Source organism: Haliotis rubra, unplaced genomic scaffold, assembly GCF_003918875.1.
Source record: "Haliotis rubra isolate DU_JTF1 unplaced genomic scaffold, ASM391887v1 Scf219, whole genome shotgun sequence".
Lineage (NCBI taxonomy): Eukaryota > Metazoa > Mollusca > Gastropoda > Lepetellida > Haliotidae > Haliotis > Haliotis rubra.
In genome coordinates this window covers 1016967-1034409 of record NW_025766214.1, presented here as the reverse complement: position 1 = coordinate 1034409, position 17443 = coordinate 1016967, and the positions used below count along the sequence as shown (strand labels likewise).

The window sequence follows — 17443 nt, the reverse complement described above, 5'->3', positions numbered from 1 at the left end:
GTACATATAAATTGTTGTTCTGTTCGAGAGGCATTCTAGAAGTTGCAAGTAATAAGATTCACGATATAGATACTTATACCGTTTTCAAGCATGGGCATTCTGCTTGAAAACGGTAAAAAGAAAAAGTACCTATACCGAAACGTTGCATAATAAAAGAAGTTGATCATCCATAACGACTTGTCATTCCTAAATTATTGTATCTACCACAACTTATATTAAAGAGGATAGATATTGAGATTATTATTTGTCACTTGGAAATTATGATTTAATCCAATTATCGTTATCTCTGTGACGTGTGTAAGTCTTTAGTCAACACAACCCTATTTAAGTCAACACCGGTGTCTGTCAAGGGAAGGTCAAGGTTATACCAGGAGGCCCACCATGTCTGAACTCCCAATATTTTTCGTAGATGCCTTCACAAAGACTGCCTTCAGTGGAAATCCAGCGGGTGTATGCTTGGTGTCCAGCAGCAATGCGGTAAACACGTGTATATTCACCAGTCCTAGCTTATATACCATACATTATACACCCTGCTGGGCAAAAGTAGTTCATGACAACACATGACTGAATAACTCCGACCGTGGGTCGGAATACGAAACGGTGGCTCATATAAAGGTATTGGCAAGTGATGACACAGATAATTGAAAGACGAAGACCATATGTACTTAGCTTAAGGAATTTACTGCTCCAAAATAAAAAAGGTAAAAGGTCGACATACCTTATCTTCTATCAGTGATATGAATATAGTGAAAATAATAAAGGCACAATCTGTATGAAGAGACGGAAATCTTATACGGGTTTTGTACTGTGCTGTATTTCCAGAACCTCGAATGCTTTTACTTTGAACAACCTTCACCATATATATGTTCATAAAGGTGGTTCTGATATTAACAGCAACAACAGTGGTAATCGGTTTCATATAATGGAGTATATCAAATGTATATCAGACATGTTATAGTACCAGTTTCAGTATAATTCTATCATCATCATAATCATTCTGCGTAGAGTCTCACGGACGAACAAATGCAGAGGGTTGCTATGGAGATGAACATGCCGGCTACAGGGTTTATATTCAGCGACGGGGATGACGAGAGCTTCAAAACACGTAATGTTGATCGGTGGCATCGTTCTTACTTATAGTATGTTTGCAGTGAAAACGTACCGATGAATTTCACTTTAAATAAAAAAAGTAAATCGATTAAAGCGAAATTAAGATTGCGAATCCTCATAATTTTACCTTGCCAATTGAACATTCAAATCTCAGAATTTTATTCAACTTAGGATAAAAGTTGTTTAACAAACGATCATAGTTTCAAATCGCTATTATTGGTTTGTATTACAAGGGGGTATGCACATTACATGAAACACCGAGAACAAGTAGGGCTGGTCTAAGTTAACGCCCATCACGTACCGCACGTGCATTTGTTTCACTGTTCCATCTACTGCGCTTACCCCCAGGCATAAAGAAGCAAGATTTATTTTGAGCTGCTGTACTAACCTGTAACCTTCACCATCTCTCTGTTGTATTTGACAGGTTCTAGGTTTGGCTTGCGATGGTTCACCGCTGAGACAGAAGTACCCCTCTGCGGACACGCCACTCTAGGCTCTACTGCTGTCCTGTTCAAGAAGCTGGGTAGTCAGATTAAAGTATTTCATAATGGATATATCTTTAAGTATAAAAACAAATTTAAAATATACTGAAAGCATAATAACACCAATTTATAAATATTATAAGGCATTCCCCCCATTGATGTTAAACACAATATGAAAGAAAATATATTTATCATTCTGTTTTAGGTAATGCATCGAAAGAAATTTCGTTTGACATTTCGAGTGGAACGTTAAGAGTGAGCTGTCGGGATAACCTTTTCTGGATGGACTTCCCTCGGAATCCCTCTCAGAAACAGGTGATCGTACTTCAGATTTGTGAAAGGTCTCTGTCTCTGAAAAGAACATATTTTATATAAAATGAAAGTTTTGAATTAAAATTGCAAATACAATCAGGAGCCCAGGGATTTTCTTCATTTTCAGAAGCCGTGGAAATCTAGACTTGCCACATTTTCTAGACTTGCGTGGGCTTTATTGGAGGATATAATTGCTTCAGGGTCTGTACGACAGACTAATTTTCCCCCAGCAACCGCACTCGTCAAGGGATCAGAGTTACTCCCCTTTGACCAGTCTTCTACCGACGAAGCGCCGCTCGACTCTCTCCCTTTCACGAAACCACGCTAAATCTCTGCATATTATTTAATACGTTTGTTTTATTTAACAGAACAGAGCGGAGCTGGAGAACCTGCTAAAGGTGGGTCTAGAAACCTGAAGTCGAATAAAATTGATATAAACAACATTTACGAGATTTATGAGGTTTTTCGTTAACGCGTAGGTTAAATGCATTAATACACGTTTAGACTTTTAATACCATGGCGAAGAAAAACGCCCCATCCTCTCTGCAACGCTTCAACAAACATTCACAGGTGTGTTTAGATTCTGAGTGTTGGACTGTTCCAGGTGGTTGTGGACTCCTCACTCATACAAGATGTGGAATACTCCCCAACAATCAACTACCTTCTGGTCAGAATATCAGACTCATGCTCAAGGTATAACGACACATTGAAGAAACGTACCGCATTAATTACCTTATATATGGGATCGATCCTGACTACTTTCATTTAGCTTATACTCCTCTCCCTTACTAGTCGCCGTGCCCTTATTCTTTATGATACTTACGACACTGGAAGGTGAAGTTTCTTGTCAAGTTTTTAGTTATATGGGAGAAAAATTGGCTCCAGCTTATCCTTCCGTTACTATATTTTTATCTTGAGTCAAAGTAAATTATTGTTGATGTTTAATTTGAATAGACGAGCTTTGTTACTTTCAAAATACATTAAAATCTTACTAACATAATCATTCCACTTACATCATGCCACGTGTCCCCGCAGGTCAGAGCTGGAGAGCATACAGCCCCAGATACCTCTTATGGTGGAGAGTGACAACACGGGCAAAGTGAGGGTTGTCATCATCACACTGAGGGGGTCACAATCTAATGGAGCTGTGGACGCTGAGGGGAGGAGCTACGACTTTGTGTCCAGGTGTTTCTGCCCGTGGTTTGGGGTCCCGGAGGATCACGTGACAGGTCAGTTTCTACACATGTAACGATTTCGTTGGCGTTATATATATCTTACCTCGTGTAAACTCCCGGCGAAGGAAAGCAAACACTTATGTTTGACGGTGGCTAAGAATGGTTAGTAAGGCCAAACCCCCGGGCTTCATTATTCCCATGGGTGCCATGTGCGATGCCCCTTTTCTGACCTGTACTGGGTCTGGCGTTGTCATGCTCATAATGGACTCTGCAACCTTTGTAGAAATGGAAGGACAATTGGACAAAGATTGTCATCCATGAGTTGCCATTAACGATGACGAATGGTGTTTCCTGTCCCCCCACACCGAACGACCACTTGAAGTAATATTCGTTCTCTCCTTCGGCAGTAACCAAGTTGTCTCCCATCTGCTCTGAATACACACAGCCGTAAAGACGACCCTCTGCCAGTCACGTCGCTGCCCATGACGTACAGTCAGGGCCCATCTCAATCTCTGACTACAATGTTACGAAGTCAACAACTTCCCAGTGTAACGGCTGAAAGCCCCAACTATCATACACCTGGTAACTGAGTGTCGATTAACCTTAGTGAGTGAGTGACTTTAGTTTTACGCCGCTTTTAGCAATATTCCAACAATATCACGGCGGGGACGCCAGAAATGGGCTTCAAACATTATACCCAATCGAACCCGGGTCTTCGGCCTGACGCGCGAACGCTTTAACCACAAGGCTACCCTACCGCCCCTCGACTAACCATATACCCCAAGGCATTTATCGCTGATGCCGTCACTAAGTAGTGGTCTTCGTTGAGGGTGTAGTTACCGTGTGACTGCCTGTCCTTGGCCTGTCTGATATCTGCCCGGTCGGTCTGTAACGCCTCAGTTACAGCGACAGGGAGCGATCTAAAGTTCAAGCAGTGTGGACATGGTGGCTCCCTTCTGTGTCATTCCCAGGTCCCGCTCGCATTGTTTGGGTGTTAGATGTGGCATTAGTCTGTCTCACAGTCCCTGAACCACATTATTTTCCCTACTGCCAAGCCCTCTCTGCAGTGCTAAAGCCCTAAATAAAGCAAGTCTAGATTTCCTCAGGTTCAGGGTCTGTTAACATCTGCAATCTGAATCTCTGGTCTCCCTAGGGCTCCTTTTCAATATAAATGGGCTTGTTTGTTACTATCCAAATTATATATATTCAGAGACTAAGCCTTAGTCTAATGTGGCATTTGAAGGTTGTGTTTTTCAGTCCGTGTCGGCGTCTCACATGCCGACCGTATCCGTTATATACAATGATGCCCATGTAGTTTGAGCTGCCCATGCAGCACATGTTTTTTGTTTTTTCCGAATTTTCTACGAAACAATGAACATGACCGTGGGTGTGAGAGCGTATTGCTTTCTGCATAGTACATTTTTTTTGCATTGGTTTCGTTTGAATTTGAATATTAAACGTTTGGCAATTTCATGTTTAAAGTTTCTTTTGGCCGTCAGTCTAACTAACAAGGGTGATAAATTTCAGGGTCAGCCCACACAGTACTGGCCAGCTATTGGTCACAGCAGCTGGACAAAAACGAACTTTACGGTGAGATGTCGTCACGTCATTTATATAACACTTCAGACCGCCTCCGTGGTGTAGTGGTTAGAGCTTCCGCACGGAGAGCGGAATGTCGCGGGTTTGATTCCCGGACGCGTCATACTGAAAGACGTTTAAATGGTACTTGTTGGTCCCTGCCTGGCACTCGGCATTAATGGGTACAACAAGGACTGGTCGGCTCCGAGTCAGTATAATGTGTCTGAGTGGGGTATTCATGCTTCACTGCGGCATGGTATCTCAGTGGGCTAGCGAGTACAAAACAGCCACACATACACGCATGTACGTCGTCATATGAGCGAAATATTCTTAGGTACGACGTGAAACCTTTATCATAACACGTCAATAAACCCAACCGAGAAAACATGCATGTTACAAAATAGATACATCGGCAGTAACGTATATGACGTCATAGTAAATCGCCTTGTCACTGTGCATTGTGGCAGCCTTATAGATATTATCGCCTGAGAGAGAGAGTGAGCTTCGAAAATCGAGGCCCGTTCCAATAGTATTAGGAGGATAATTCCACAATTATCATGACGCCGAATTTTTTAAGAATGCTTATGGACGCCCAGATATTAAAGTTATGTAACTTCTATATACAAAATGTGTGTGAGGAATATTGACACAAAGAACCATTATTATACCTGTCTCTTCCAGCTCGCCAGTGCTCCCCCCGGGGTGGGGACATACACATGAGGGTGGCGGGGGACCGGGTACACTTGGCGGGGAACGCTGCCATCATTATGACAGGGACACTGGAAATATGATGCAACCTCGATTTGCAGGTCAACTACGGTGGACGTCGCGGTTATAATATTTACAATAATTCAGCTTTAAAAAAATGCATACATGAATAATTATGCTTATGGTAATGAAAAGATGTCATTACTAATTGTTTGATTTTGAAATAGAATATGTATATTCTAGATGGACCTGTTGGAATACGTGTGTGGATGGGCCAGATCATGTTGGTTGTGGTCATATGTATATCTTAGATCAGTGTATGAAACTCCCAAAAATTTCAGCCAGACCACAGGGCTGGTTATATGTAAAACTTGCCAGCCCTGACCAAAACTTACCTGCCCACAAAATATCTTCATATACATGTCTAAATTTTAACCCGACCGTCGAGCGGGTGAATTTGAGAATCTGGCAGTCCGTGTTGAAAATAACCCGTCCCTGGCGGTCGGGCAGGCAGGTATTACGAACGCTGTAGTATCTTCGTTTACAAGGGAAATTGGTGGACACGTGGTTCCAGCCTTTAAGACTTCTCAATGCATGTTGTTTAACATTCTATGTCATTTTACTATAATTGTTCATTGTTTGATTTCTTCTCATAATTATCTCCACCTTTGGTTGTATTTTTTCTTCTTTGTGTTGGATCTTTTTGGCGTGTTGATTATTAAAAAAGAGTGAGCCAAATGATGTTCAGTGTTATCTATTGACATTGATCAGCCTCCCAGAAATGTTATCAACTGCAACAAACTAGACCGAGTGGCACGACTAATACTTTGGTGAATAATAAGTGACGAAGCCCACATTATGATATACCCGCACAACCAAGCAAGATCAATACACAAACATACGAAGAATGTGTACATATAAATTGTTATGTCCAACTTATATTAAACCTATAAATGGAGATAACCTATTGTTTCTGTAATTTGGAAATTATGATTTAATCTAATTATCGTTATCTCTGTGACGTATGTAAGTCTTTCGTCAACACAACCCTATTTTAGTCAACACCGGTATCTCACGGGAAGGTCAAGGTTATACCAGGAGACCCACCATGTCTGAACTCCCAATATTTTTCGTAGATGCCTTCACAAAGACTGCCTTCAGTGGAAATCCGGCGGGTGTATGCTTGGTGTCCAGCAGCAATGCGGTAAACACGTGTATATTCATCAGTCCTAGCTTATATACCATACATTATACACCCTGCTGGGCAAAAGTAGTTCATGACAACACATGACTGAATAACTCCGACCGTGGATCGGAATACGAATTCTCTACAAAATTACGCTGCGAGAGGTCCACATACCTTCTCTTCTATCAGTGATATGAATATAGTGAAAATAATAAATATGCATGTTCATAAAGGCTGTAATAATACTAACAACAGCAATGGCGTACAGTGAAAATAATAGAATTTATTAAATGTATGTACAAAATTATTCTGTAAAAGGTCGACATGCCTTATCTTCTTTCGGTGATTTGAATATAGTGAACATAATAAAGGCACGGTCTAGATGAAAAGACTGACTGAGTTTGGTTTTACACCGCTTTTAGCAATATTCCAGCAACATCACGGCGGGGGACACCAGAAATGGGCTTCACACATTGTACCCATGTGGGGATTCGAACCCGGGTCTTCGGCGTGACGAGCCAACGCTTTAACCACTAGGATACCCTACCGCCCTAGGTGAAAAGACGGAAATCTGATCCGGGTTTTGATCTGATCCAGTCTTCACCATATGTATGTTCATAAAGGCGGTTCTGATATTAACAGCAACAACAGTGGTAATCGGTTTCATATAATGGAGGATATCAAATGTATGTCAGACATGTTACAGTACCAGTCTCAGCATAATTCTATCATCATCATAATCATTCTGCGTAGAGTCTCACGGACGAACAAATGCAGAGGGTTGCTATGGAGATGAACATGCCGGCTACCGGGTTTATAATCAGCGACGGGGATGACGAGAGCTTCAAAACACGTAATGTTGATCGGTGGCATCGTTCTTACTTAACAGCTTAACAACTTTTGTCAGGGTATGAAACTCCCCAAAATTTCAGCCAGACCACAGGGCTGGTAGATGTAAAACTTGCCAACCCTGACCAAAACTTACCTGCCGACAAGAAATACTAAATTACTTAGTATAATTAAATTAAAACTTGTAAAATATTCAAAACACTAATACCAATGCAAGAAAAAATTAACTGTTTATTCAGATTTGTGTTTAATGCTTGAATTCATGTTATCACTTCATCATGTTTTATTATCCTGAAATATGTTGAATATCTTCATATACATGTCTAAATTTTAACCCGACCATCGGGCAGGTGAATTTGAGAATCTGGCAGTCCGTGTTGAAAATAACCCGTCCCGGGCGGTCGGGCAGGCAGGTATTTCGAACGCTGCTTTTGTGTAGGACCGCCATATAACTGGAATATTGCTGAGTGCGCCGTAAAACTCAACTCACTCACACAATTTTGTGTAGGAATCAGCTACGGAACATGTTGCTATGATTACGAGCGAGTTGTCAATAAGGACGTTTCGAAAAGCATACATCAGGGTATTTCCTCCCTGGGAGGATCGTTCAACGCGATGAAAGTCGCAGATGTTCTTGAAACCCTTGAGCACAGCAACCGTGCACACAAATCAAAGATCACAATCAAGGTGAAACTCAGATTCGAACCCACACTTTCGTAACGCTCCACAACCCGACTTCCTTGAAATTGTAAAACCCCGAAACTTTGCCATCCTGTTAACTCACTTCGCCATTCTTCTGTACTAACCTGTAACCTTCACCATCTCTCTGTTCTGTTTGACAGGTTCTAGGTTTGGCTTGCGATGGTTCTCTCCAAAGACAGAGCTAAACCTCTGCGGACACGCCACTCTAGGCTCTACTGCTGTCCTGTTCAAGAAGCTGGGTAGTCGGATTAAAGTATTTCATCTCAGATACATCTATGAGTAGAAACACAACTTTCTTGAAAACAACTTTCTGAAAACATAACAACGCCAATAAATAAATATTAAATAATCAATAATATATAAATAATATATAAGTTATTCCCCGTTGATGTTTAACACAGCATGGCAGAAAATATATTTATCACTCTGTTTTAGGTAATACATCGAAAGAAATTTCGTTTGACATTTCGAGTGGAACGTTAAGAGTGAGCTGTCAGGATAACCTTTTCTGGATGGACTTCCCTCTGAATACCTCTCACAAACAGGTGAATTCGTACTCCAGATTTGAGACGGTCTCTCTCGTTCTTTATAAACAAGACCAAAGTGAAACGTAGATATCGGGTCGGAAGACGATGACAGACGATTTGATGATGACCTGAAGGAAGAAATGACAGACTTTTTGGCTACAGCTGATTTGCCCCGAGCTACCGCGCTGTCAAGGGATCAGAGTTACCCCCTTTGACCAGTCTTCTTACCGACCAAGGGCCGCTCGAATCTCCGTTCACACACCTACGCCAGATCTCTGAACATACACAATTTTGATCAAGCAAGTCAGCGAGCCTGACTATCCGATAACGTTAAAGGAGATATATTGAATCACAACTTTAAAACAATTTTCAACTTGTTTTTAGACCAAATCGGTATATGGTCTCTGTTATATCTAATTGTTTCATCGGCATTCCAGAAGTTGGTGAGTGAAAAATGAAACATACAGCTAGTGTTACGACGTAAATTGTAATAAAAACGTAAATTGTAATTTATTTACTTGCGGTAAAATGTAATAAAGGTTATAGGGGTTATTACTGGCTAAAACATACGCGATTCAAGCCCATGCATGACACTCAACTGACTGACTGAGTTTAGTTTTACGCCGCTTTTAGCAATATTCCAACAATATCACGGCGGGGGACACCAGAAATGGGCTTCACACATTGTGCCCATGTGGGGAATCGAACCCGGGTCTTCGGCGTGACGAGCCAACGTTTTAACCACTAGGCTACCCCACCGCCCCCATGACACTCAAGAAAACAACTGATCAACCGACAGGAAAGGGGATAAATTCGATAAGTTAACAAATCTGTTTAATACGTTTGTTTTCTTTAACAGGACAGAGAGGAGGTGGAGAACCTGCTTACGGTAAGTATAGAAACCTGAAGGCGAATAAAATCGAGATAAGCAACATTAACGAGATATATAGTTTTTTGTGGTGAACGCGTAGGTAAATGCATTTTCATGTTTTGACTTTGATATTTGCAAATTCGATTACCATGGTCAAGTGGAACGCATCATCCTAGGAATCCCCTGTGTAAAGGTTCAAGAAACGCTCCGTGATTCACAGTCATGTGTTTAGATTCTGAGTGTTGGACTGTTCCAGGCGGTTGTGGACACATCACTCATACAAGATGTGGAATACTGCCCCTCCATCAACAGGCTTCTGGTCAGATTATCAGACTCATGCACAAGGTAAGGAAACGTTAAACAAAAGTACCGTATTACCTTATATATGGGATCGACCCTTACTATTTTCATTTTGCTTATAGTCCTCTCCGGTAGTAGTCACCGCCCCCTTATTTCTTTTATGACATTTACGAAGTTGTAGTTTCTTTACGTAAACTTTACAGTTAAAGGAGGAATTGACACCAGTAGATTCGTACCTTCCGTTGCTGTATTTGTTATCTTGATTGTAGATTAAATTAATTTGATGTTTCATTAGCAAAGATGAGCTTTATTACTTTGAAATTAACTTAAATATTTGCTGACATAATATTTCCCCACCACGTGTCCCCGCAGGTCCGAGATGGAGAGCATCCAGCCCCAGATACCCCGTATGGTGGAGAGTGAGAGCACGGGCAAAGTGAGGGGTGTCATCATCACACTGAGGGGGTCACAGTCTAACGGAGCTGTGGACGCTGAGGGGAGGGGTTACGACTTTGTGTCCAGGTACTTCGCCCCATGGGTTGGAATACCGGAGGATCACGTGACAGGTACGAATCTGCGCATGTAACCATTTAACTGGCATTATATATATCTTACCTTATGTAGACTCGCGGCAATGGACAGCAAACACTCATGTTGATGGTGGATATGAATGGTAACGCCAAACCCCGGGCTCGAATGTCCCTATGGGTACGAAGAGTGCAGCCCCTTTCTGGTGTCCCTGACGTCATATAGCAGAATATGACCAGAGTACCATTCTCACCCACAACTGGCAATACAACACAGAAGCATATGGTCTGTGCTGAGAAAAGTTTCATTTTAAAAAAAAGATATGGTAATATGACACCTTATTCACCCGAAGGAAATTTGGTTATATCAGCACGAGGGTGCCGTTGTACAAAGCGATCTTATCGCTAATGTGGCCGTAACACCCATACCTGAACATAGACTTAAGGTAGTCTTATCGCTAATGTGGCCGTAACACCCATACCTGAACATAGACTTAAGGTAGTCTTAGCGCTAAGGTGACCGTAACACCCATACCTGAACATAGACTTAAGGTAGTCTTAGCGCTAAGGTGACCGTAACTCCCATACCTGAACATAGACTTAAGGTAGTCTTAGCGCTAAGGCGACCGTAACTCCCATACCTGAACATAGACTTAAGGTAGTCTTAGCGCTAAGGTGACCGTAACTCCCATACCTGAACATAGACTTAAGGTAGTCTTATCGCTAATGTGGCCGTAACACCCATACCTGAACATAGACTTAAGGTAGTCTTATCGCTAAGGTGACCGTAACACCCATACCTGAACATAGACTTAAGGTAGTCTTAGCGCTAAGGTGACCGTAACTCCCATACCTGAACATAGACTTAAGGTAGTCTTAGCGCTAAGGTGACCGTAACTCCCATACCTGAACATAGACTTAAGGTAGTCTTAGCGCTAAGGTGACCGTAACTCCCATACCTGAACATAGACTTAAGGTGGTCTTAGCGCTAAGGTGACTGTAACTCCCATACCTGAACATAGACTTAAGGTAGTCTTAGCGCTAAGGTGACCGTAACTCCCATACCTGAACATAGACTTAAGGTAGTCTTAGCGCTAAGGTGACCGTAACACCCATACCTGAACATAGACTTAAGGTAGTCTTAGCGCTAAGGTGACCGTAACTCCCATACCTGAACATAGACTTAAGGTGGTCTTAGCGCTAAGGTGACTGTAACTCCCATACCTGAACATAGACTTAAGGTGGTCTTAGCGCTAAGGTAACTGTAACTCCCATACCTGAACATGTACTTAAGGTAATCTTAGCGCTAATGTGGCCGTAACACCCATACCTGAACATAGACTTAAGGTAGTCTTAGCGCTAATGTGACCGTAACTCCCATACCTGAACATGGACTTAAGGTAGTCTTAGCGCTAAGGTGACCGTAACTCCCATACCTGAACATAGACTTAAGGTAGTCTTATCGCTAATGTGGCCGTAACACCCATACCTGAACATAGACGTAAGGTGGTCTTAGCGCTAAGGTGACTGTAACTCCCATACCTGAACATAGACTTAAGGTGGTCTTAGCGCTAAGGTGACTGTAACTCCCATACCTGAACATGGACTTTAGGTAGTCTTATCGCTAATGTGGCCGTAACACCCATACCTGAACATAGACTTAAGGTAGTCTTAGCGCTAATGTGACCGTAACTCCCATACCTGAACATGGACTTAAGGTAGTCTTAGCTCTAAGGTGACTGTAACTCCCATACCTGAACATAGACTTAAGGTAGTCTTAGCTCTAAGGTGACTGTAACTCCCATACCTGAACATAGACTTAAGGTAGTCTTAGCGCTAAGGTTGTTTTGTACAACAGCACCCAGGTGTCAGCTTTTTGTTAAACACATAGGTATAAAATAGCATCCCAAAATGTTTAAATGTGGCACAAGAAAATAAACCTGTTACTCGCTGGTATGGATGGTTTCTGGGCCCTGTTTGTTCTCAACACCGGCATATGTAAATTGTAAAACATTGATGTTTATATATGTACTTCCTTTGCTGTACTGGGTCAAGCGTTGTCATGCTGATAAAATCCACGCTACAACATTTGTAGGAATGGAAGGACAATTGGACAAATATTGTCATCCATGTGTTGTCGCATTTCCATTAACGATAACAAGTGGTGTTTTCTATTGCCCACCTTATGGCATGATTACTTGAACGCAATATGCCGCCATTCGTTCTCTCCTTCGGCGGTCACCATGTTGTGTCTCATCTGCTCTGAATACACACAACCGTAAAGACGACCCTCTGCCAGTCACGTCGCTGCCAGCGACGTACAGTCCGGGCCCATCTCAAACTCTGACGACGATGTTGAGCAGTCAATAACTGTCCAGTGTAAGGACAGCAAGCGTCAGTTATCGGTTCCCAATTGCGCAGATTGATGCTCATGCTGTTGACCACTAGATTGTCTGGTCCAGACTCAATTATATACAGACCGCCGCCATATAGCTGGGAAATTGCTGAGTGCGGCGGAAAACTGAACTCACGTTGTTCGGGTGTCAGACGTGGCATTTAAAATTTATGTATTTAAGTCAGTGGGGGTCTCACATGCCGACCGTAGCATGTATATATACCCTGATTGCACGTGTAGTTTCGGCTGGCAATGCAGCACGTTTCATTTCTTCATTTTTTCTACAAAAAGATATTGCTGTGGACGTTTCTCGCTTTCTGCATGCAGGAGCATTGTTGTGCATTGATTTGGTATAGACGTTTGTTTTTAAATTTCAGCAGTTTCATTTTAAAATTTTCTTTTGAGAGTTTATTTTACTAACAAAGGTGATTATTTTCAGGGTCAGCCCACACAGTACTGGCCAGCTATTGGTCACGGCAGTTGGACAAAAACGAGTTTTATGGTGAGACATCGTCACGTCATTTATTACATATGAATAAACCGAGAAAACACAATTCCTTCGTTTTTTCTTGCATATTACAAAACAAGATGTATAGACAGTAAAAACTGTTGTATATGACGTCATAGTAAATCACCTTGTTACTGTGGATAGTGACAAACACCTACCTTACTAATATCATCGCTGATACCACACAACATTCCCACATTAAGGGGCATCGTATTTAATAGACCAGTCCCTGTGTGTTGTTCATCTGCATAATGTATGCCCCACCCCTAGTCCAGCATATAACCAGACGACTTTGCACTTTACCAAAGTGTGCTCGACGTCTAGCCGGCGAATCCAAGTTCTTTGTCGCATAGTTCATATGAATAAACTCGTATTCCAGCCAAGGCCTACATCGATGTAAGCCTTGGCTGGAATCAGTTCTATTCATATGAATATAGCCCCAACCCACCACCGTCCAAATAGTTGACACCTCCCACCCCCCACCTTTTCATTCTCCCTTCCCCAATAATAAATGACCAATCTCTATTTAGGGAGATTTGGATGATATGACAAGTATCGTGACGCCAAAAGAATGCTTATTAACGCCAGATATTAAAGTTATCTAACTTCTATATACAAAATATGTGGGAGGAATACTGACACAAAGAACCATTATTATACCTGTCTCTTCCAGCTCACCAGTGCTCCCCCCGGGGTGGGGACATACACATGAGGGTGGCGGGGGACCGGGTACACCTGGCCGGGAACGCTGCCATCATTATGACGGGGACACTGAAAATATGATGCAGCCTCGATCTGCAGGGAAACGACGTGGACGTTACATGTCACGGATATAATATACAGTCAGATATATCGAACAGTAATTCCGTTTTGTGTTATATATTTTAATTAAATATACTCATGACTGGTAATGAAAAAATTGTCATTAGTAATTTTTTGCTTATATTATTTTTAGAGAATGTTGTGTCATGTAACTGAAATTATGATCGATCTAAATACACTACACCCTCCTACCTTTATGAATTACTTAAAAACTATCAAAGATATGTTAGAAGGTATTAGTTTACAAGAAAGCTTCACAACACTGCTGTATGCAGATCACGAAAATAAATGTCTCAAATGCATTCATATTTAGATGAAATGCATCGTTTTCAGAAGAGTTAAATTGTCCTATTTTCGCCCATGCCGAAATAGACCAATAACAGTGATTTAAACGTCCAAAAGAAAGGTTGAAATAAAATTCTGCTTTGGGACAAAGATAAACCATTTAAGTCACCATTTTCCAACTATTAAAACAAGAAACAACTGTTGCAGAGTGTGTAAAATTGTAAAATAAGCATTCCTATGATTTTAGTCTTTTAAAACATTTTCTGCTGATTTGCATTAGTGAAAACAAGTAAAACGTGTCTTTGATATTGTGAAAAAATGTTTAGGAACTTCGACAATGATCTTTGTTAACATTTTTGCTTGCAAAGTAACATTTTTCCATTTTCTGTTTACACATAGCAATATCAATCGCCAAAACGCAGCAATATTCAAGCAGTATTTGCATCCATTTCACATGTAGAATGATTCTATAGGGTATGAAGAGAGCCTAGAAAAGATGATATGATACACAAGTACGAGAAATATGCCACGACTAACAGCTGAAGAGAGAGAAAGAGCCATTGGGATGGTGCAGATGGGGTCGACAGACAATGCTGTTGCCAACAACCTCGGATGCCATCGTATCACGGTTATAAGACTTAATCAGGGCTTCAGACAGACTGGGGTCGCTGTTGACAGACCAAGAAGTGGACGTCCACGCATCACAACGCCAGTTGAAGATAGGTACCCCCGTCATTAAGGAAGGAGGGTAACGTTTCTTTTTGGCGTTTAGTGTACTTTATTAATACTGAATGCACACACAGATTATGTAAGAAACCGTAAAGTACAGTTAACATCTGAATATTGTATGTTTGTAACAGTAATTATGACGTTATTCTGAATGGTGACGTAATTACACTGTTAGGTCGTGTTGACATTTGTTTCATTACTCACCCGTGGAAGATAGCACTGTTTAATAATTTTACAATGTTATTACACATTGTGTAATAACATCACGTGGTGCCGTACGTATGACGTAAAATAAGTTTACGGTTATGACGTCACAATGCTAATACCTCTGTCACAATAGTATTAGGCCTTTCTTGACTTGCCGAAAGATGAGAGTCATCACACTCGTTGAATTCTTAGGAAAGAAGTACTTTGCTCGATATTGTTTTGCTAATGTTGGGTGAGTAATAAATAAAATACTAAACTATGTCCCGTGTAATACCATATTTATGAAACGAGTGAATGGTTTGGTATCTAACGAGCGAAAGTTAGATACCACTCGCCCGTGTAAGATACTGCAGTGTAATATTTTTACGGCAGTATTACACTAGTGTAATACCGCTAAATGTATGACGTCATAATGGTTACAGTTATGTCGTCACAATGCTAATATCTCTGTCACAATGTTATTAGACCTTACTTGACTCGCGGAAAGATGACTCGAGTCATCACTCTCTAGACAGTTTCTATCAATCTATGTTGGAGAGTAATAAACAGAAAACTAAACTCGCTTCCGTGAAATACCATTTTTATTAAACTCGTGAATGATTTAGTATCAAACTCGCTTTCGCTCGTTTGATACCAAATCATTAACTCGTTTAATCAAAATGGTATTACACTGAAGGTCGTTTGGTATCCTCTATCTATAACTTGACCGTGGAAGATACTGCAGTGTAATATTTTTACAGCAATATTACACTAGTGTAATACCGCTAGACGTATGACATCATAATGTTTTAGTTATGACGTCACAATGCTAATACCTGTCACAATGATATTATATCTTGCTTGACTCGCGGAAAGCTGAGAGTCCACTTTAGGCTGTTTCTATCAATTTATGTTGGAGAGTAATAAACAATACTAAACTCGCTTCCTTGTAATACCATTTTTATTAAACTCGTGAAAGATTTAGCATCAAACTCGTTTAGTATCCTCTATATACACCCGTCGCTATACCTTATGCACGTGGTTTTGAAAATGTGGTGTTAACTGAGGACAGGATCATTTCCATTATAGGGAGAGTTATGTTGTAGTTGGGGGTTCTTTGGTGTTATGTCTATTGTTTCTGTTTTGCTGGACTAAATGTCAGACATAATTATTTAGACTTTTAATTTATTTCATCAATGGGGAATGAGAACGGTCTCATCTCCAATTAGTTTGGATAATCTTCGGAAAAAATACGCTTAAAAATTTCATGATTAAACATTTTATTTTATTAAAATAATTATGTGCTAAATTTTCTTTCTTACTTTTCTAACATCTCAAAACTAGTAAAAGTGATTTTAAAAAAAAGAAAAAGAAAAGATGGTCAGCCGCCAGAGTCCTGCACTCTGTGCCGGAACCCGGGATTGAACCGGGGGCCTTTAGATCTTCAGTCTAACGCTCTCCCAACTGAGCTATTCCGGCCGACAAGAGCAGTTGCTGCAACCACCGGCTATAAATGCACCAAATCAAGGTCGACGTTATTTCATGCAACGGATCGATCTCTCGTGTCACTAAATAACACCACAGCAATAACATTGAAATATTTTACACAATGATTGTAGCCCAAACATTAAAATAGGTCACCACGTCCTGTGGTAAGTGACTGTCGCAATGGAAAGAGATCAGTGGGATTTTATTATCATAAATTATGCGATACTATAATTAGGTGTGTGCACGGGGCGAGATAGTACATGTCATTATGTGTGGCTGTTGGACGTAGCGTTGGTGTGGTGTGAGAGGAATTTCATTCATTCAGTTTCGCTCACAGTCCTGATTGTCCACGGCTATAAATGAAACATGCAAGGCATTAAATTTTAAAACAGTACTGACCGGCGAAGTTATTTTCATAATTTTCAGGTGATATATACAATCAAATTCTAATCTGGTTATTGATATCTAACAAGCTCTTTCAACTGAAGACTGAATGATTTATTTCATACACTAGGAAATATGTAGTAAAACCGTGACTGAGACCAGCTTTGTCAGCAGCAGTATATTAGTATAATAACCATTATATACTCATGCCATTAATTGTTGTCACCCCCTCCCCCACCACCACCCCACCTTCCCCCCCTCCCAATTAAAAATTGAAGAGGGTGACAACCATTATTGGCATGAGTATATAATGTTGTCC

General features: G+C 40.9%; 2 protein-coding genes and 1 non-coding gene across 3 annotated transcripts; 2 read left to right on the top strand and 1 right to left on the bottom strand.

Moving 5' to 3' along the window:
* Positions 1-341: 341 nt before the first annotated feature.
* On the top strand, positions 342-6103 carry LOC124277177 (phenazine biosynthesis-like domain-containing protein). Its single transcript, XM_046712847.1, has 9 exons — positions 342-477; positions 1006-1105; positions 1535-1633; positions 1798-1907; positions 2273-2302; positions 2509-2597; positions 2940-3133; positions 4607-4669; positions 5339-6103. Exons 1-9 carry the CDS (start codon positions 382-384, stop codon positions 5446-5448), a joined length of 891 nt encoding a protein of 296 aa, XP_046568803.1. The 5' UTR covers positions 342-381; the 3' UTR covers positions 5449-6103.
* A 341-nt stretch (positions 6104-6444) lies between these two features.
* Positions 6445-14455, top strand: LOC124277176 (phenazine biosynthesis-like domain-containing protein 1). Its single transcript, XM_046712846.1, has 9 exons — positions 6445-6569; positions 7305-7404; positions 8243-8341; positions 8538-8647; positions 9489-9518; positions 9757-9845; positions 10173-10366; positions 13162-13224; positions 13904-14455. The coding sequence occupies exons 1-9, from the start codon at positions 6474-6476 to the stop codon at positions 14011-14013; spliced, it is 891 nt and encodes a 296-aa protein (XP_046568802.1). The 5' UTR covers positions 6445-6473; the 3' UTR covers positions 14014-14455.
* A 2203-nt stretch (positions 14456-16658) lies between these two features.
* Trnaf-gaa lies at positions 16659-16731 on the bottom strand. The gene has a single exon. It is a non-coding gene; the product is annotated as a tRNA-Phe (tRNA).
* Positions 16732-17443: the final 712 nt, after the last annotated feature.

Coding starts and splice junctions, on each gene's coding strand:
- LOC124277177 (XM_046712847.1), top strand. CDS start 382: ATGTCTGAACTCCCAATATTTTTCGTAGATGCCTTCACAAAGACTGCC. Junction 1,634..1,797: donor TGTCCTGTTCAAGAAGCTGG/GTAGTCAGATTA, acceptor ATTCTGTTTTAG/GTAATGCATCGAAAGAAATT. Junction 2,303..2,508: donor AGCTGGAGAACCTGCTAAAG/GTGGGTCTAGAA, acceptor GGACTGTTCCAG/GTGGTTGTGGACTCCTCACT.
- LOC124277176 (XM_046712846.1), top strand. CDS start 6,474: ATGTCTGAACTCCCAATATTTTTCGTAGATGCCTTCACAAAGACTGCC. Junction 9,519..9,756: donor AGGTGGAGAACCTGCTTACG/GTAAGTATAGAA, acceptor GGACTGTTCCAG/GCGGTTGTGGACACATCACT. Junction 10,367..13,161: donor ACCGGAGGATCACGTGACAG/GTACGAATCTGC, acceptor GATTATTTTCAG/GGTCAGCCCACACAGTACTG.